At 40.2% G+C, this 17,526-nt stretch overlaps 1 protein-coding gene across 1 annotated transcript in view; it reads right to left on the bottom strand.

The window, feature by feature from the left end:
* Positions 1–17,526, bottom strand: part of LOC123031584 (guanine nucleotide-binding protein G(q) subunit alpha) — a 130,528-nt gene that overhangs the window by 14,590 nt on the left and 98,412 nt on the right. The window contains exons 4-5 of the mRNA XM_044446744.1: positions 15,107–15,235; positions 12,614–12,743 (exon numbers count right to left, since the gene is read on the bottom strand). Coding sequence (XP_044302679.1) covers positions 12,614–12,743; positions 15,107–15,235 — 259 coding nt within the window. The remainder of the gene's footprint in view (positions 1–12,613; positions 12,744–15,106; positions 15,236–17,526) is intronic.

The raw sequence follows: 17,526 nt of genomic DNA, 5'->3' as shown, positions 1-17,526 counted from the left end.
GGTGGATGGTACGTCCCTCAGGACCGATGGTGATCTATGATCCCAAGGAAAATAGGGATATGGTTGGTAACCACCCCAGTCGCGGGGAGCACCATATCCTGGGATCAACCAACTCTCATCTCGATGTTCAGATGAAAGGCTGAGACATCTGGGAGGTAATGGTGAGGCCACATGAGGTTCAGTCGGTGGCATAGGTGTTGGCGAGCGGTCCCTCGGCAGGGAGTCTCTGATCTCACCACCAGAGATGGACTCCCGAAGTGGCTCCTCCTGTTGCTGGGGAGGCACGCTCTCAGGCCGAATGGTTGGCCTGGGGGATCCCGGTGGAGTCACCTGCATAACGAGTTGCAGGGCCGCTCCCAAGGGGGTCAGTACCATGGCGGCCGTCGGTACCAAAAAGCCCGATGAACCTGAGCCCCGGTGTTTTGGGCGATCAGGTTTCTTGCTCTTGTGAGCGGGCTTATCCACCTTCTCCTTCCTCAACTTCTTATGGGTGGAAGGTTTATCCAGACTGGTATGCTTGTGCTTCTCCAGTTTCTTAGCCGGGGGAGAAGGCAGTGACTGAGCCTCCATAGAAGCGGCGCCTTTGTCCGAAGGACGCTGCGGAGGATCGGCAGAGGTCGAGGAAGGACGGTTCGTCAGAGCACTCATGGTGGAGGAAGAGCGCTGAGGAGGCACGGACAAAGACGAACCAGGCCGTAGGAGCAGTTGGTCAGACTGCATTAATGCCTGATCCCATAGGAGCTTCCTGAGACGATTCTCCCTGTTTTTCCGTGCCTGCTTGGTAAACGCCAAGCAATGACCGCATTTGTCGGTCCTATGCCCCTCGCCGAGGTAGAGGAGGCATAGATCATGTGGATCAACTGGCGACATTTTAGATCCACATTCAATACATTTGCGGAATGCCGCCCGCTGCGCCATCGCGGAAAAATGAAGAAAAGAGGACAGTATAGAGGGTAAGATAATATTTTTGTTTTTTTGCTTTTTTATATATAGAGAGAAGAGAATTTAAGAAGAAAATGGACAGAATCGGGAAGAACAAACTTGGAGCAAGAGGAGTTTAAGGTTTTTGAGAAAAAAAACAACGAAGAGGCACAGATCTATAGCAAGAGACGAATAGCAAGAGACGAATAGGCACGAGGCACAGCGAACGGCGGTCGCAAAGACTGAGTAAAATGGCGGACACTCCGCTCTATTTATACCACAAAGAGGGAGGGGAGTGGAGTTTTCCCGCCAAAAACCGTTAGCTTTCTAATCTTCCAGCCTAGGCACTGCACAGGCACAGCAACCCATATGTGTGATGCACAGAGGCCACGACGAAGAACTAGTATATGATCAACTTGATCTAAAGTTATTGATATATCATCCTTTATCTTATGTATCCTCACAATAAGCTAGAACCACATACAATATGGCATCTGGGCTGGGCAATTTGATAAACCTCTAATATATGCTCTGCAAAGCTCTATCACACAAATATAGAGATCCTTCCATTCTTCTCAGAATCAATTCTGCCACCATCCAAGTTTTTTGTAGCACACTACAAAGACTTTCTTTAGCTGTGAACATAGGCCTTAATCTATATGGACCTCTGTAATGGTTTCAAGTGTCATGGGACTTTGCTCCTATAAATGTTGGTAAATTTCTGAAGAGCAAGGCAGGTAAAAGAGGGGGTTGAGTAAGGGAGGTGATTGGTTGGTGACTGAGAGTGTGGGCGGAGCTTGGAAGTGTGTGAGGAGAGAGAAGTCTATATTATCAGGTGTCAGCAGGTAACAGAGTTGTGGTCAGTCAATGGCTTGCCATATTTGAAGAGGCAGCCTTTTCTTTAGAATAACTGAATGAATGAATGAATTTATGTATGTATGTATGTATGTATGTATATAAAGTTTTTATAGACTGTTCCATTACTAGTTTCTTGGGACAGTTTACAACAAGCACAGATAAAAAAATGGCACAGCATCCAGCATTTCACAGAATCCCACAAAATGCTGTGAAAGGCAATCAGGATTCATAAGGAAAGGGAAGGAAGTAGAATACTTAGACTTAGAGGACATACTAGCGACTCAGGAGAGACAAAACCTAATATTCTCAAGCATTATAAGGGTGTGTGTGACAGAGAAGCTGACAGAAACCTGACTGCAGGAAAGAAATGAGGATCTGTGTGTGAGGTTTGTGAAGACAAAGAGCGATATATTTCTCATTGAAAAGTTATCATCATACATTGTTTTATTTACTAATAAAAAGTTACAGAACATCTTGAAACCATCATGCTTATTATACAAAAGACATTTTATTTTATTTATCTTTAACTCAGCAGCATAGCTGTTTGAGTATCAGTGTCTCTTCCTCAGGACCACATAGTCCAATGAAGGAGCCTTACAGCTTGGGCAGAATACCATGGGAGGTTAATAAATAAGAATAGAATTACAATTCCTGGTGGCAGCAGTAGATACAGATAGAGTTAAAGACAAACCACATCCATACAAGAAAAGGGTTTGTGACAAGCTCCCTCCCCTGCAGCTCAAATAATTATTTCTAAAATAAAATGGAAGACCTAGTGGAACCATTAGATCATTTACTACTACCACCAATACTAGTACTAATCATATCCACTTTAAATCATGGTTCCTTGGACATGTAATGTGGGAGACAAGCCATCTGTTCTTTGCAAAACTCTTCACAAAAGCTTATATATTCAGTCAATAACTCAATGCCACAGAAATGCATTACGTTATTTCTGAATTTCTATATCGCTATGATCTTCCATCCAAAGAAAATGTCATAAGTGGTCCTCTGAAAATACATTTACAAGAGAGTAGATAGTCTTTCTTTTTGTGAATGATGCCAAGTAATAAGCTGTGAAAATAACTTAAGAGTCAGCATTCCAAGTTTAAGAGCAGGTCTTCCATTAGCTTTGAGTACTGAAGCATGCCCTGCCATAAAAGGCAAAATAAAATCCTTAGATGACAAGTAGAAAGCAGGCGGGGACCCAAACTGTAGACATACAGTGGTGCATGAATATTGAAAATCAGAACAAAAAGAGGTAAAGAAAACATGTACTTCTCTCCTGAATATTTTAAGTATATGCCTGGCAATAGTCAGCAAAGACTGCAATTTCAAAGTATGCCAGATTTGAGAAGAGGTGGAACACATTGTTTTGATTCCCTAGAACAATGAAAGCAAAGAAACTCCTTGAGATTAAATTGTATCTTGGCTACAAACTACAGTACAGACTTTGTGAGTGACAAAGAATAAGCAAGTATTCATCAGAGTGAACACCCTCCTTCTTCCCTCTCTTTCATTATTTAGTTATGGCCATATTCACACCCAAACAAAATATATATCACTTAGATTTCATCACATTTAGGTCTTTTATATATAAACCCCACAACATTATGGACAGTTGCACCAAAGCTACTTTTCATTCCATTTTTGGAAGCCTGTTATTGGTAAATAGAATAATTGTGAAGTGATGCCTAGAAACATTTTAGATGGTTTAATTTATATTCAGGTGTGATACTATACATGCAGTCATCCCAGAAATAAACTGGGTATGCAATGCTGACAGATTCCAAAATGGACTCAGAATCCTTGGATTTCTGTATGCTTGGCCACAATGCAAAAAGTTGGGATATTGGCTAATGCCCTTATTTAAAGAGGGGAAGCGGCTGGGAATGTTCTGGAAAGCAAGACAGGGATTCAGAGTATGCAGCACTGCTGGGCAGCTGCCCAAACCAGAAAACCAGACCAGAAACAAACCCTTATATTAATAGTCTCAAAACTATCAAAGTCATGCCATGTGGAAGAGATGGTAAGTAACATCTCCTACAATTGCAGGTACCCTGAAGAATTCATTATAGCAAGACTGGTACATCTCAGGGAATTTATTTTCATTTCTATACCACCTAATAGCCAAAGCTCTCTGGGCAGTTCACAACAATTAATCAAATACAAAAGATACAATAAAGATACAAATGCAATAAAGCACAGTATAAATTCCAAGTACATCCAATTAAAATGGACATTTTTGTATAATGCACAGTAATGTGTAGTACATCCAGGTGACAATGACAAATAAGAAAGAGGAGGTATAAGTAAAGTTCAAGCTACCCCAAATGATACACATACACATCTAAGAGATTATCCGCTACCTTATATCCTCTAAATATTGGGAAAAATCTACTTTGTGTTCCTTGTCCAGGCAGAAGTGGCAGGAATCATGGCTGATGGGAGAAAGAAAGCTGGCCTCTGCAAGAACTGGCTTTAGAAACTGAAAAACAGGAAACCATAGGCACACTGCATTGTCCAAGGGAACCCAGTTCCAGTGGAAGATGAGTGGGGGTGGGCACTGGGAGTAAAGCAAGAGAAATCCCCAAGTAGGGCTTACTGAAGGAGAAAAAAATAAAATCACTGTCTGTCTGCCTGTCTGTCTCTCCCTCTGTGTGTGTATGTGTGTGTATACATGTGCAGATAAGACTATGATTGTCAAAAAGGCAAATAAAACCTAGGTAGAGTCATGGTGGATAGAAAACAATCCTTTAAAATGAGAGCATTTTGCAAGGAAGCTGCAAGAGCAGTGAGCAAAAAATGGAATGGGAAGGTATTTGCCACATCCTTGGGGCATTCATCTCATTTAGGAAAGGGAGGTAGAGGCAAAGTTCCTGACTAAAGCTTTAGAATTTTTTAGGTTGTGCTCTGTGCAAGCACATAATCCCATTAGTATGAGTCACAGTAAAGAACTATTTGTTCTTGAAGACCTGTAGATGTTTCTCTGCTTATGCCATGAAGGAAGATAACCTTATTTTATTAATATTCTGCTGAGAAGGTTACAGCTGACAGCCTTTATGCTTGGTTTTCATGCCAAACATATATAATACATTCTCACATACCATAAACTTGTACATGCCTTGCATGTAACTACCTAGGTATCTTCTGTTCCATGACATTTTACAGATAATTTGGAATCAAGTTGTAATGGTAGGAAAGAGCTTGGATTAATTTAGAAAATAGTAGAAGAGTAGAAGCAGAAATCATCTGGACAGTCTTGTTTACAGTCGTTAATAGGAATATGATGTTTAGCTAAATTAAACTCTGCATTAGTCTGAACAGAGCTCTCTAGAGAATAGTGCCATCTAGTGGTCAAAAGCATAAATGAAAAACATCCACCTGCACAGCCATCTATTGCACAAATGGAAGAAACTTTAGCACAAGTGATCCCCAAAGGAGGAAACTGTGGAAGCTTGAAATACTTCTTGAAAAACGCATTTGCTCACTTGGCCTTTCTTTTGCTTTTCATCAGTCTGGATGCTGCTCTGTTTTATTACTTTTGTTCTAATCCCTTTAAAGCATTTATAATTTTATACTGTTTTAATATTGTATGTGTTTCTAGGTAAACCACTTGGAGATCCTTGGCTGTCAAGCAGAACAGAACCAGCTTAAACAAAATAAAAAGTATTTTTTTAAGGCTATAACCTTAAGCCTAGAGAAAATAAAATGTAATGTCTGGTTACTTTGCAAGCTATGTAATGATACGGGTTTGCTTACCTGGGGGGTCAAACTAGGACCTCGTACACAAGCCAACCTGGAGGATAAACCATCATGGGTTGGTTCCTTGCTTACAACCAGTGTTACTCATGTGGCTATAAGCCACAGCTTTGTGTGGCATGTGTCCCTCCCAGTCCTCCAGCCTCTCCTTGAATGTATACCAGTAAGCCCTCAAACTGGGGCCATGTGTGCTTAGAGTAAAGAAACAATATGGTACTTAAACATAAAGTGTAGTTTAGCACATGGAGGAAGAGTGAGGGAGAGAGTGACAGGTGGTAAGGCCTTGTAGGTAGTAGCAGGGAAAAACAGAAGGAAAAGGGTTTTGTTCTTTTTGTTTTAATAGGAAAGGGGGAAGAAAAAGTGTGAGCTAGTAAGTAGAAGGAGCAGCAGAAGGTTCGATTCAGTGAAGTGACTGCAAGAGCGGCTGAAAAGGCACTAAGGGATGGGGTGGGAGCCCCCCCCCACATTATCCAGACCTCCAGAAGGGGTGGGATGGGGCTCCCACCCACTCCGTGATGCTGAACTATGGAAATTTCTCTGATTCAGGCCTTGCGCTTCATGGCAAAGCCTGTATGTGTGTGATGCACAGAGACCACAAAGAAGAGCGTTCATCGTTTAGAAACACAAAAATCTGCAGCATACCCTTCTTGCTGCCCTCAGACATTTTGCAAATTTGTGTGAACCACCCAGAAAGCTTAGCCTATTGGACACCATAGAAATGCAATAAATATAATTTTACCTTTTCTGAATGAGGTATTTATTAATTAGGACAATTTTTAAATCACCCACTGCAAAATACCTGAAGACTTTATTTTCCTTTTTTGTGCTGAACAACACTTGCATTAGGGAGAATAATTAACTGAAGGGAGAATATCGATCCCCAGACCTGCTGGCCATTTCTAGTCTGCCAGAAGGCCCCAGGTAGCCACATCCCTTCCCCAAGACTGTGGCTCATGCCATGGTATCCTGACTTTTGTGTAGACTTTTCCTAACCTAAAATGCTGAAATCTTATGATTTTGCTATCTAATTCTGGCAAATTTGTGACAGTTGTAAAACTTCCAGTCACCGCCCAAAGGTTGAGGAAAAGTTTTTTAGGGTTAATTATGGTAAACTACAACCCTGAATGTACTTTTTTACATTCCACTTTTTTTAGCTGAATAAGCATGATGGTTGACAAGCAAATAAACACAAATGCTTCTCCTAAAGTTAGTTACTCATAGTGAAAGCTTTAAAGTAATATATGTCAATATTTTTGGTCACATTCTTCATTGAAATGCAGACCTTGTGGACTTCTCCAAAACTGAATTTGAATTTCAAGCTGAAAGAAGTGTTATAACCCTTAACTAAAAGAGACAATCTGAAATATAGATATTTAGGTGCAATCAACTAAAGATTTACTAATAATCTTAGACTGAACATGGCTGAATATGTTAATCAAAAATCATTCAGATGTTCCTAGTATGAACATTAGTCTGTAAGAGCTTTATATTGTTTGATAGCAGTAATTTTACTGTGCATCCACATTGCATGAACTATGTCCCATTAATATAATTGGTCCATATAACTCAAGTTCAAAGAAGAGAATACATACTTTTCAAAATGGTCATGAAGCAAGAAAAATAGGGTGTATTGTCAGGCTAATGTCACTGGGTGATAGGAATAAGGTTTCGTTTTGAGACAGAAGCTAAAGTGAATAAGGTAGGTCATCAATGAACTCATAGACTAGCTCAGTATTGCTTATTTTCACAAGAAACCAATCCCTCTGCCCCCACACCTTTGCTACTGAAATCCTTTAACTGGAGACAATATAATTTTATTTTGGATTTTACATGCGCAGGGAAAGCCTGCACTCCTTGCTTGAACTATGGGCCCCTCCCAACCATTAGACAGGCATCTCCATTGTATTACACTACAGAAAGGGTTGTTTTAAAAATCCCAACATTAGTTTCATATTGATACAGGAATGACAGCCTCACATAATGCTGCTATCAATGAATGAAAAGAGATTACTCAAAATTCAAGAAACCTAGAAAGAAACTATCTCTTTAGAAGGAGGAACACCAATAAAACTGAAACCAGACACATAATTTAATAGTTATTATTCAAATAAAACTACAATGTTCTCTTAGAACACGTATAGTTAAGTATTTAAGAAAGAACTAAGTAGAGCAACAGAGTATTGTTTAATTAAATCTTTTAATTCAGAGATTAAAGGATCAAAGAGATGCAAAATAGGATTATGCTACATCATAGGCTCATCTTTGTGATGCTAAGGGACATAGTTAAATGCTTGAGTTGCTTGGTTTTCTTTTTATATTATTTTTATAAAGGCTCCTAATTCAAAAGTTGCATTATACATCCCCCAAGTCTAAATTAAGCTAAATATGGTTTAAATCCTATCATGCCATTAAAAAGCTCTCTTATACTTCATAAACATTCAATGCTAAGTATTTTCCAGTCTAATTATCCCCATGTACATTAGTATTTACATACAATTCAATTTGTAATGAATGTACATAGAAAACTACGCAACAGAAAAAGCAAATACCAACTGGTCAGAAACATGCATCTGCCTGAATAAGCTGTTTCAATGCAGAATTTTACAGGTTTGGAAAAACATTTTAAGTACAGGAGCCAGTCAGTCTTTCAAATACTTGAGCTCAACCACAAAAACCTACCAAGGTACCTTGAACTGTCCTCTATTAGCCAAATACACAATCTGGAAGTGGCAAATGGAGCCTAGCTGTTCTGTGGTGCATTCTTTATAGTCAAGGATGGGCCCGAAACTTACAAATCCTAGCTCTTCTGGCAGAACGTTAAAGCTGCTGCTGCTGCTGAGAAAGTGAGCCATTGTGAGAAAGGGGAAGGGAATAACATAGAAGGCGCTCAAGCTGTGAAAAAAGAGGGTTCTACTCATAGCCAGCTCAAGATGCATGTTGAGCTTTGCTTGCTTGACCATCCCAATTTGCAACAATTTAAACAAGGATGATGACTTTTACAAGTGTGTCCCTGTTCTGTTTCTTACAAATTGCTGGCAACCAGAATCAGAGTTAAGGTAGGTGGAGGTCAGAGATTAATGTGTATGCAGAATGTAGAAAAATATGCAGCTTTATTTCTAAATTACTCAATAGTAAATGCTCTCAGGGTTGTTCATAAAACTTACAAAACAAAAGCATAATATAAAAAACCAAATCTTAAAACAATTGAAGACTATTAAAAGCAATTACACTAAGATCATGAAACCTGATTAAAAAATTGTCATTAAAATCCTATCACATACTGTCAAGTCCAGGTTAGTAGAGGAGAGTCTTAATCTGATGCCTGATGAACTTAAGTGAGAAGGTCAGTCTACCATCAGAGCATTACCTTCAAGAAGGACCTTCCTTCATCAGCTTTCTCTGGAAGTCCTGCAGAGAAAGCACTTGAACGAAGGCCTTTGAGGACAAGCATGGTGTTCAGGCAGGCTCACCGTAAGAAAGGTGCTCCATCAAGGGTTGCAGTTTTACTCTGAGTAGGGCTTCAGAAGTCAAAATCAGCATCCTGAATTGGACTTGTCAACAGCTATCCAGTACAAGTGGATCAGTACTGATGTTACAAGTTAGTTCGGATGTTATAAGTTCAGACCCCCGGTCTCTTCTGTCAATCTAGCCATAGCATTTTTCACAAATTGCAGTTTTTAAGCCTTCTTCAATGAGAGAATACAATAATCTAACTTGAGATGGGAAAAACCATCCATGCACTAACTCACACCTGGCTTTACGGAACACTGGCAAGAAGAAAGCCATTGCCAGAACAAACCCACAACAAAGGCCATTTGGGGTTGGCAAAAATGCATGTGTGATACACAGCAAAAGACAGATTGCTTACCTGTAACCATCGTTTTTCGAGTGGTCATTTGTGCATTCACACACATATGGGCTTAAGTGACAGTGGAAGGCCTAGGTCAGAAGAAACATCTACAGCTCAGTGTCAAGGAGTGGGCGGGGTTGCCCATCCCCTCTGGAGTCTGGCTATAAAGGGAGAGGGCTCCATTCAGACCCTCAGTGCCTTGGAGTACACTATCCCCAGGCAATTGAACAGGCAGAGACATACGTAAGTGCAGTGGTGCGGCAGCTCATGACAGCTAGCAGGGAGGAGGGTGGGTTGTGTGACTGTGCAGATGACCACTCGAGGAATGACGGTTATGGGTAAGCCACCTGTCTTTCTTCATTGTGGTCTCTGTGCATCACACACACATGAGCGATTGGCAAGCTTACCCCCCTCCCCTGGAGGATGCAAGGGCTCTTGTGGGAGGGGAGTGCCAGGCTCGGAGCTGTGGCCATAATCAACTCGGCCAAGGCCAGGGATGGAAGGGGTTGCAGCTAGTTAGTTATGACTTTGGAGTGGGCGAGGCAGTAGTGCCTGCAAGTGGGCTGATGGCACTTTACCTCTGACCATGCTAGGAACTATGCCCCCAGAGGAAGGCACAGTCTGTGGACCAGAAAGTGGTCAGGGGAGTGGCAGGGCTGGAACTGATCAAAGGAGCACTCACAGAATCTCTGTAGGTGGCCAAATCCTGTGCATCTAGCCATGGTCTGGATCTGTGAAGACGGTTCAAACTGTCATCTGCAAGAGCACTACAAAGTCCCTGCCTGTTAGGAGCATCCCATTGGCATGCCCCTTTGCCCCGGAGGGGCTTGCAGCATGCAGCCATGTGTGAAAAAGTGTGGCCACTGGACCAATCCAAGCTTCACCATTGCAGTTGATCTGGTGCACGGTGACCTAGATTTGTTGATTGGGCCCTGAGTAGCTAGACCTGAGCCGACAAGGTGGGCTGTCTCAGGGGGTCATCGCGGAGATGCCATGGGCCGTGGCGGTGTTGGGTGGCAGACTCTGGCAGCTGCTGGCCTGTCAGGCATCTTTCCAGTGACCGATGGTCTATGGTCGCATTAAGTCTTATGGACCATCTTCCTGGCCCTCCTCTGCAGTCAAGGGTGTCCCCGATATTCCAGTGGAGGGCCGGTCAGCCATTAGAAAGAAAAAGAAAGGAGCAAGATTTTTTTAAAATATGAGAGAGAGAGAAGAAAGGAACAAGAAGCGAGTCCGATGTAAGTATGTGTGGTCGAAAAGGAACTGGGGGACAGGGTGGGGACCCTTCCCTTATAGCCAGACTCCAGAGGGGATGGGCAGCCCTGCCCACTGCATGACATTGAGCTGCAGAAGTTTCTTCTGACCTAGGCCTTCCGCTGCCACTTAAGCCCATATGTGTGTGATGCACAGACACCACAATGAAGAACATGCACAAATGGTTCTCTGGTCAAATGAGATCAAAACCAAAATTTGCAAAACACCATGTGTGGTGCAAAGATAACAGTGCTCATTGCTTTGACAACAGCATTCCTATGATGGTCATGTTCTAGCAGAGGTTTTTCCTTGAAAGGCCTGGAAAATTGGTCAAGATTTCAGGTAAGGTAGATGGTGACAAATACAGGACAGAGGAGAACCTGTTTCAATCTGCAAAGAATCTGGATCTTGGAAGAGGGTCACCTTCCCAAAGCACAAAGCCAACAAGGTCGTTAAAAAAACCTCCTGAATGTCTTAGAATGGCCTAGTCAAAGATGGGACCTCGACCTGACGGAGGATCTGTGCCAAGCCTTCGAAGTTGCTGTTCACCAACAGCCCCCGTCCAATTTGACAGAGCTAGAGCAGTTCCTCCAAGAAGAATGGGCAAACACTGCAGGATTCACATATACAAGGTTGACAGAGACCTATCCAAGAAGTCCTGCAGCTGTAATTGCAGCCAAAGGTGCTTCTACCAAGTAGTGAATCAGGGTGTTGAATACTTAAGAACCAACAAGTTCCAATTTGTTTCTGCTGACTCAGCTTTATTCTGTGCCACAATAAAATTATTTTGTACCTTCACAATGTTGAGTAACCTGTGTATATCAAGTGGAATCACTGCCAATTAATTTAATTTCAATTTCAGGTTACAACACAACAAAATGTGAATTATATTTTTCTGCCCCCTCAGGAAATGATCCCTTTTAACTGAAGCTCATTTGAAAGCTAAAGAGCGGAACAGATTCAGTTTTGGAGAAAGGTCTAGTTCTCTGGAACAGAGGCACTTCAAGTGCTAAGATGAAGAAAAAGCACATACACTGAAAAATGGATATTAGTATACCAATAAAAGAAAACAATTCTGGTGAAACAATGAAGAATTCTGTTTATTTCACTCAGTTACATGTGGCCTCACTGAAAACTTTTGATTTGCTCGGATATGAGAGCATAGTCTGTGCCCTCAGTCAGAGCTGCAGTTCACCAAATTTACCTGAGGCAGCAGGAAAAAGCAGACTTCAAAGGGTGTTCCAACTGTTCAGCTAGAGTCCTTTTCTCTGCTGAGCTGGCTACAAGTTTCAGCATTCCCAATGAGAACAAAGTACTATTTTCACTGACAGAGAGGTGAAACAGCATGTGAGATGGAGAGGAGGGGGCAGTAACAGTGAAGGTGGGTAGAATGTTTCATTATACTGAGCAATGAACACGCATGTGTGAAATGGCCCTTATCTGAGATGAGGTGATAAACCAAGTATTATTTAATTTTATTATTTTCTGTTACTTCCCTTGACAGCTTGGCAAGCAAGCAGTAATTTGAGCCCAGCTTTGGGTATAATAAACCAGTAGCTTCTGGTGTAAAACTATTCATTACATAAAATGAAGTCACAATCATTTGAACAGGGTTCTGCAAGGGAGATTTCTATCTTCTACTTTGAGTGATTATAAACAGGAATTTTATAAAGCCAGAATACTCCTGACAAAAGCAACACAACCAACTCAAAATCATGAGACCGCCAAAGCCCTAAGACATAAAAATGTATCGGCAGATTCCAAATATGGAGGACCACATTGCCAAACTTCTATCAGCAGGTTATTTCACAACAAAGGTACTACAATTTCAAAGGTGCTGCTCATGATAAGCAAAGCCTCAGAAGGCCCCAAGGAAATTTATGCATGTACTTGAGAGATGTATATGAAATCAAAGGTTGCCTTGAGTCACATCCACGCTCAAGAGTGTATTTTTTTAGAACTGCTTACCTCATTGTCTGATTCCACAAGCACTTGATCATATTCACTAAGGGCAACTAGAAACATAATGGAGGTGACATTTTCAAAACAGTGAATCCATTTTCTTCGTTCTGATCGCTGCCCCCCAACATCCACCATTCTGAAATATTAGCAAAGACAAAACAAAGCAAACATGAAACAAGAGACAAAAAATGAAGATATAAAACAGACAAACTTAGCTACAATTATATTATTTACATTCTTCAATAAATCTGAATGAGAACAGGATCTGTCAACTATGCATTGATATGCTATTCACATTTTAAAAGAAAATAGGTATAAAGTCTGCTTTTTGAGTGAGCAACAAGAAAAAAATCCTATCAGTGAGGCATCCAGACTGTGGTAATCCAAAGAACTTGAAGAGAACAGCAATGATATAATTCCAAAGTCAGTCACCGAGTCAGTCTTATGATTTTAAGGAATCTAAACATTAATATTTTGTCCACCTGTGGAAACTGTTTAGTCTAGAGAAATATTTGGCACCAGATACTGGCACCTATATTGTATGGTCTTGAGATACCTTTTAGATTTATACAAGTTCCTGGCAACTAATATGATTATACAAAGCTTGGGGGACTGTGTATAGCTTGGGAACTTGGGAAAGTCCACACACTGTCCACAGCATGGCTGATACACATGTAATGCTACAAGGATGGGCCTATGTGAGCCTGGGGAATGCATGTTTCTCCTCTGATGTATCCACAAAGAACGATATCAACAGCTTCTGCATTAAGCTTCTTAATTAACCATGGCTTAGCATTACATCTGAACTCCAAACTGTGGTAAACTACACAGTGGCATTTATATCTGAAATCTGAACTGTGGTAAACAAGTCAGCTTCATAAACTTCAGTTTAAGGTTGGCTTGTTTTAGTAAAGTATAACTAAGACTAACAGATATTTGAGTGCAGATATCTTGCCAACTTGCAGTTAGCAAGAAATGCAAGCTTCTGAACTCCTCTTTGCTGCAGCACTAGAGAAGAAGGGATAAGACAGAACCTAATTTTTTGTTGTGTGTGAACACGGCAACAGAGATGGTTCAAAACGATGAACAAATTATGAAATATTATTTTAAAAAAGAGATAGCTAACAATTCAAATGCAGTTTATTATGGATACATTTGCCAAATAAGAGTTTTGTTTCCTAGACTATGCTTCATATAGAAATTAAAGAATGATTTCTACAAATGCTATGTGATTTAGAATGGCTAACATGTTCAATTAAAATTTCATTTTTCATTGAGAATTGTTAGCATACCATGTATCACTTAACAAGAGACTTATTTATTGCTTTAGTTCAGGTGAAAAGTAAAAGAAAGCTTTTTCTAAAAGATTTAAAATACACATTACAACTAATTAAAATATTCAAAGATAGAGCTTTCTGCTTGACAAGGTAAACAGTCTGTTTTCTTTCAAACATATTAGGGAATATTTCGAAGCATTTTAAATAGGGACAACTAAGGACAGAATAATAAGGTTGTAAAACACATGCAATTCACTAATTAAAGGTTTTCTTTTAAAAATTTATTCTTTAAAAACAAAAGATGAGGCAGAATGTTCAGAAGGATTTTATATTAGTAGCTGGTTAATGGCTGCAATTTATTACATACATTTGCAATTATGTGTGTGAAAAAACAGCTTGTCATTAGAAATAGGCACTCATACTCAATTCATATTGTATTCATAAATGAACAAAAATAAAAGTTAGCTCATTTCTTTCACTGAGGTTAAACAAGCAACAAATCAGACTTCCTTCTCTTCCCTACTCTTCAATGGTGTCAATCATGAGAGAATTCATACTGAACTGAAAGATCTCAGGGTGGACTTTGTACCCAGTACAGAAATTACTACTTTCCTTAAAAAAGGAGTGGAGGGGAAAACCTCTTCCAAATTTGAATTTTCTAGTGATGAAAATCTGTTCGATTTTTTCAATTGCTCTCATTCTATATTTTAAGAGAAATCTCACAGGTACCATGTGGTTTCTTGCCATTACTTTACTTACCAGGTAGATGAAGGTGCACATAAGTGTTTTATTTTCACTACACAATCATTCCACTGGCAGTCAGCAGCTTCCCTGGCTTCATTCGCTTTAATTAAACTTCATATTGATACATCAGAGTCTAATTCTTCCTTTTTCAGATTAAGAACTGTGGGCAGCCGGAATGGCTGCAGAGCAATAGAGATGTATAATAGAAAGGGCCCCACCCCTCACATCACAGTTACAATAATAAGGTAACCTCAGAAAGACAAATAAAAGAAATACTAAAACAGCCTAAGAATGGGGCAGAAAATCAGAAGTCTCTTTCACCAGAAAGCAAAACTTTTGAAAAACTGGAGGGCAGATTTTGGCACAGCACAAGTATTTTTTCTATTGCCACATTTGACTGTATTTTACACAGCTGAGTAAAACACATAAATAATGAAATACGTAAGAATGAAACACTGAAAAAAGTATTTGTTTCTACCTGAAAATTACACTTTGCAGGTCAAATGGATATTCAATTATTCCTGTAGTTGGAACTCGAACTCTAAGCACATCTTGTTGGGTGGGCAGGTAGCCAGAATCTGCTATACGGTCCAAATCATTAAGATAACTGTAGACAAGAAAGAAATAACAGGAATGAAAACAGGGAGACTATAATCCAGTTGAAGGAAGGAACACTCTGAAGACAAAGGAAGATAGCATATGAATGGGTTAATTTAACAATGTAATGCAATAATACTGATTCTTGAAAAACTGTTGAGAACTGTTGGCACCAAGATATGAAGAATTTGTATAATTTGTTTTTTTTTTATTTTTACCAGTTGTAACTAAAATTGTCCCAAATAAATGAGTGTTCAAAATCTCAAAAATGTCACAGCCAATTTAACTTTCACCATGAAGTGTGGGGTATTGAACAAAGTATTCAACATTGGCGTACATAAAATGAAAATTGGGCCAGAGTGCTCACTGCAGTATCTAGACTGCATGATCATCTTGCACAGCATGTATTGATTCTCCTGTATGGCAAAGATCTCTGGTCGAAGTTTTTAATAGGCATGGTATGTTTCACAGGTACATAACTAGAAATAAGTTAAGAAATAATATTCTATTAAAATAAGGTCTTTAAAAAGAGAACTGAAGTTGGGAGATATTGTCATCATAACTGCACCTTTCTTTCAGTATATCCTGATAAAATGAAACCCTTGTGGAAAAAATGGATGAAAACAGAAACTCTTTCCAGGCAGCTGGTCACAACTTACAGCACCCATCATGACCCACATTAAATTAATCAGGGTAGAGGGGTAGGAAGAATTACTCAATGTGTTAATTCTGTGAATATATTCCACTGTGTTTTCAGTGTATTTTTTCAAGTACTGACACTTGAAACTAATACAAGTTTTTATTTTTCTACTAATAATTCTGGCACGGGCAGTGAGGTGGCTGAGTTGATTCTAAAAAGGACCAAGTCCAAAATGTGTAGATATGTGTAGCCCTGACTGAATTCCACTTCAACCAACCCATTAAGACCTGGCAGCAGCACCTGGCATATGTGGGCAACTGCTGTGGTCCATTTGTCCTGCCAGGGTTTACCTAGACTGACCCCACATTACCTGGGGGTTTGCAACTGTGGCTAAAAGTACTAGGCATCCCTTGGGCCCTTAGCACTTGTAAGTACTTGCTCAGGCAATACTGTAGGTATGGGCCTGGATCTACTGGATTTACTTGGCATGGATGCTGGTGGGATACAAGCGGTTCCTTAATCTACTCAGCATGTGGTCACCATATGCACTCACACAATTAAGTAATGAGGCACACAGCTCCCAATAATTTTGCACCATGCTAGTAAGCCAGACTGGAATGCTGGGGACTGCAGTGCCACCAAGGGGCCCAAGTGGTAGTTGGAGCCAAAGTCAGGGGTGAAGGAAGCAGGGACTCGGGGATGAAAGCAGTCATTGGCACTGGGGACCATCAACAGCACTGTGTTAAGAGCCTACATACGTCTCATCCAGTGCAGATGTAACACTATCCAACTGCTTAATCATCCAGGAAGCAGACATTCCTGCAGGCTCACATGCTCCCCTCCCTTCATGCATCCTTCTGTTTTATCTTCTGAGGTAACAAGTATTAACATTGCATCTGCACCAACATTTACTTGAACCGGAAATAGCTTAATCCATAGTTTGCAAACCCACTTCTAAACTTGGTTAAGACAGTGTGGACCATGATTAGAAGATTGGGCATTCAGTGAGGCACAGACAGGAAGTCTAACATTTCCTGGAAGATATTTAATATTATTCATACCACTGGTGATCTTCTGCCTGCAGTGCACCAACCCCTGCTCTTTAGCAATGTGCCTAGCTCAGCTTGAGCCTATTCCCTTGCCCATATTTCTTAACCACTTGTCTTCAATATTCAAGGCAGTGCATAAAGATTCAAGTAAACTATTCACACAAACATATAAATACAGTATAACAACACAGTAAATAACCATAATAAAATATGACCTGTTAAGCAAGATACCAAAACAAGAACACAATTTCTTCTAGAACGCCCATGCAAATATGAAGCAAGTCGTGTTGGTGACAGTCAGTCCTCTTTGGGAAGAGCATTCCAAAATGCTCCTTTAGATATTTGGGCCCAAGCTATTCAGGGATTTAAGTGGCACTTTAAAGTTGGCTCAGAGGAAGCAGCTCTAATATGAATAGCTTTAGTGAAGCAGTAAAATTCTGGCAACCAAGTTCTGTATTAGCTGAAACTTCTAGGTTTCCTTAAGTGTAAGTAATTAATAGGGATAAGAAGATTGGTAAAAATCAACAATATAAAAAGTTGAAAAGCATGCAGATACTATGCAAGGCAAGGAATGCTAACAGAAGTGTACAATTCTAACCAAACACATTTTTC

This window comes from Varanus komodoensis, unplaced genomic scaffold, assembly GCF_004798865.1.
Source record: "Varanus komodoensis strain SLA01 unplaced genomic scaffold, ASM479886v1 scaffold5, whole genome shotgun sequence".
NCBI lineage: Eukaryota > Metazoa > Chordata > Lepidosauria > Squamata > Varanidae > Varanus > Varanus komodoensis.
The sequence above is the reverse complement of the archived record's forward strand: the minus strand, read 5'-3'. Positions and strand labels throughout refer to the sequence as shown.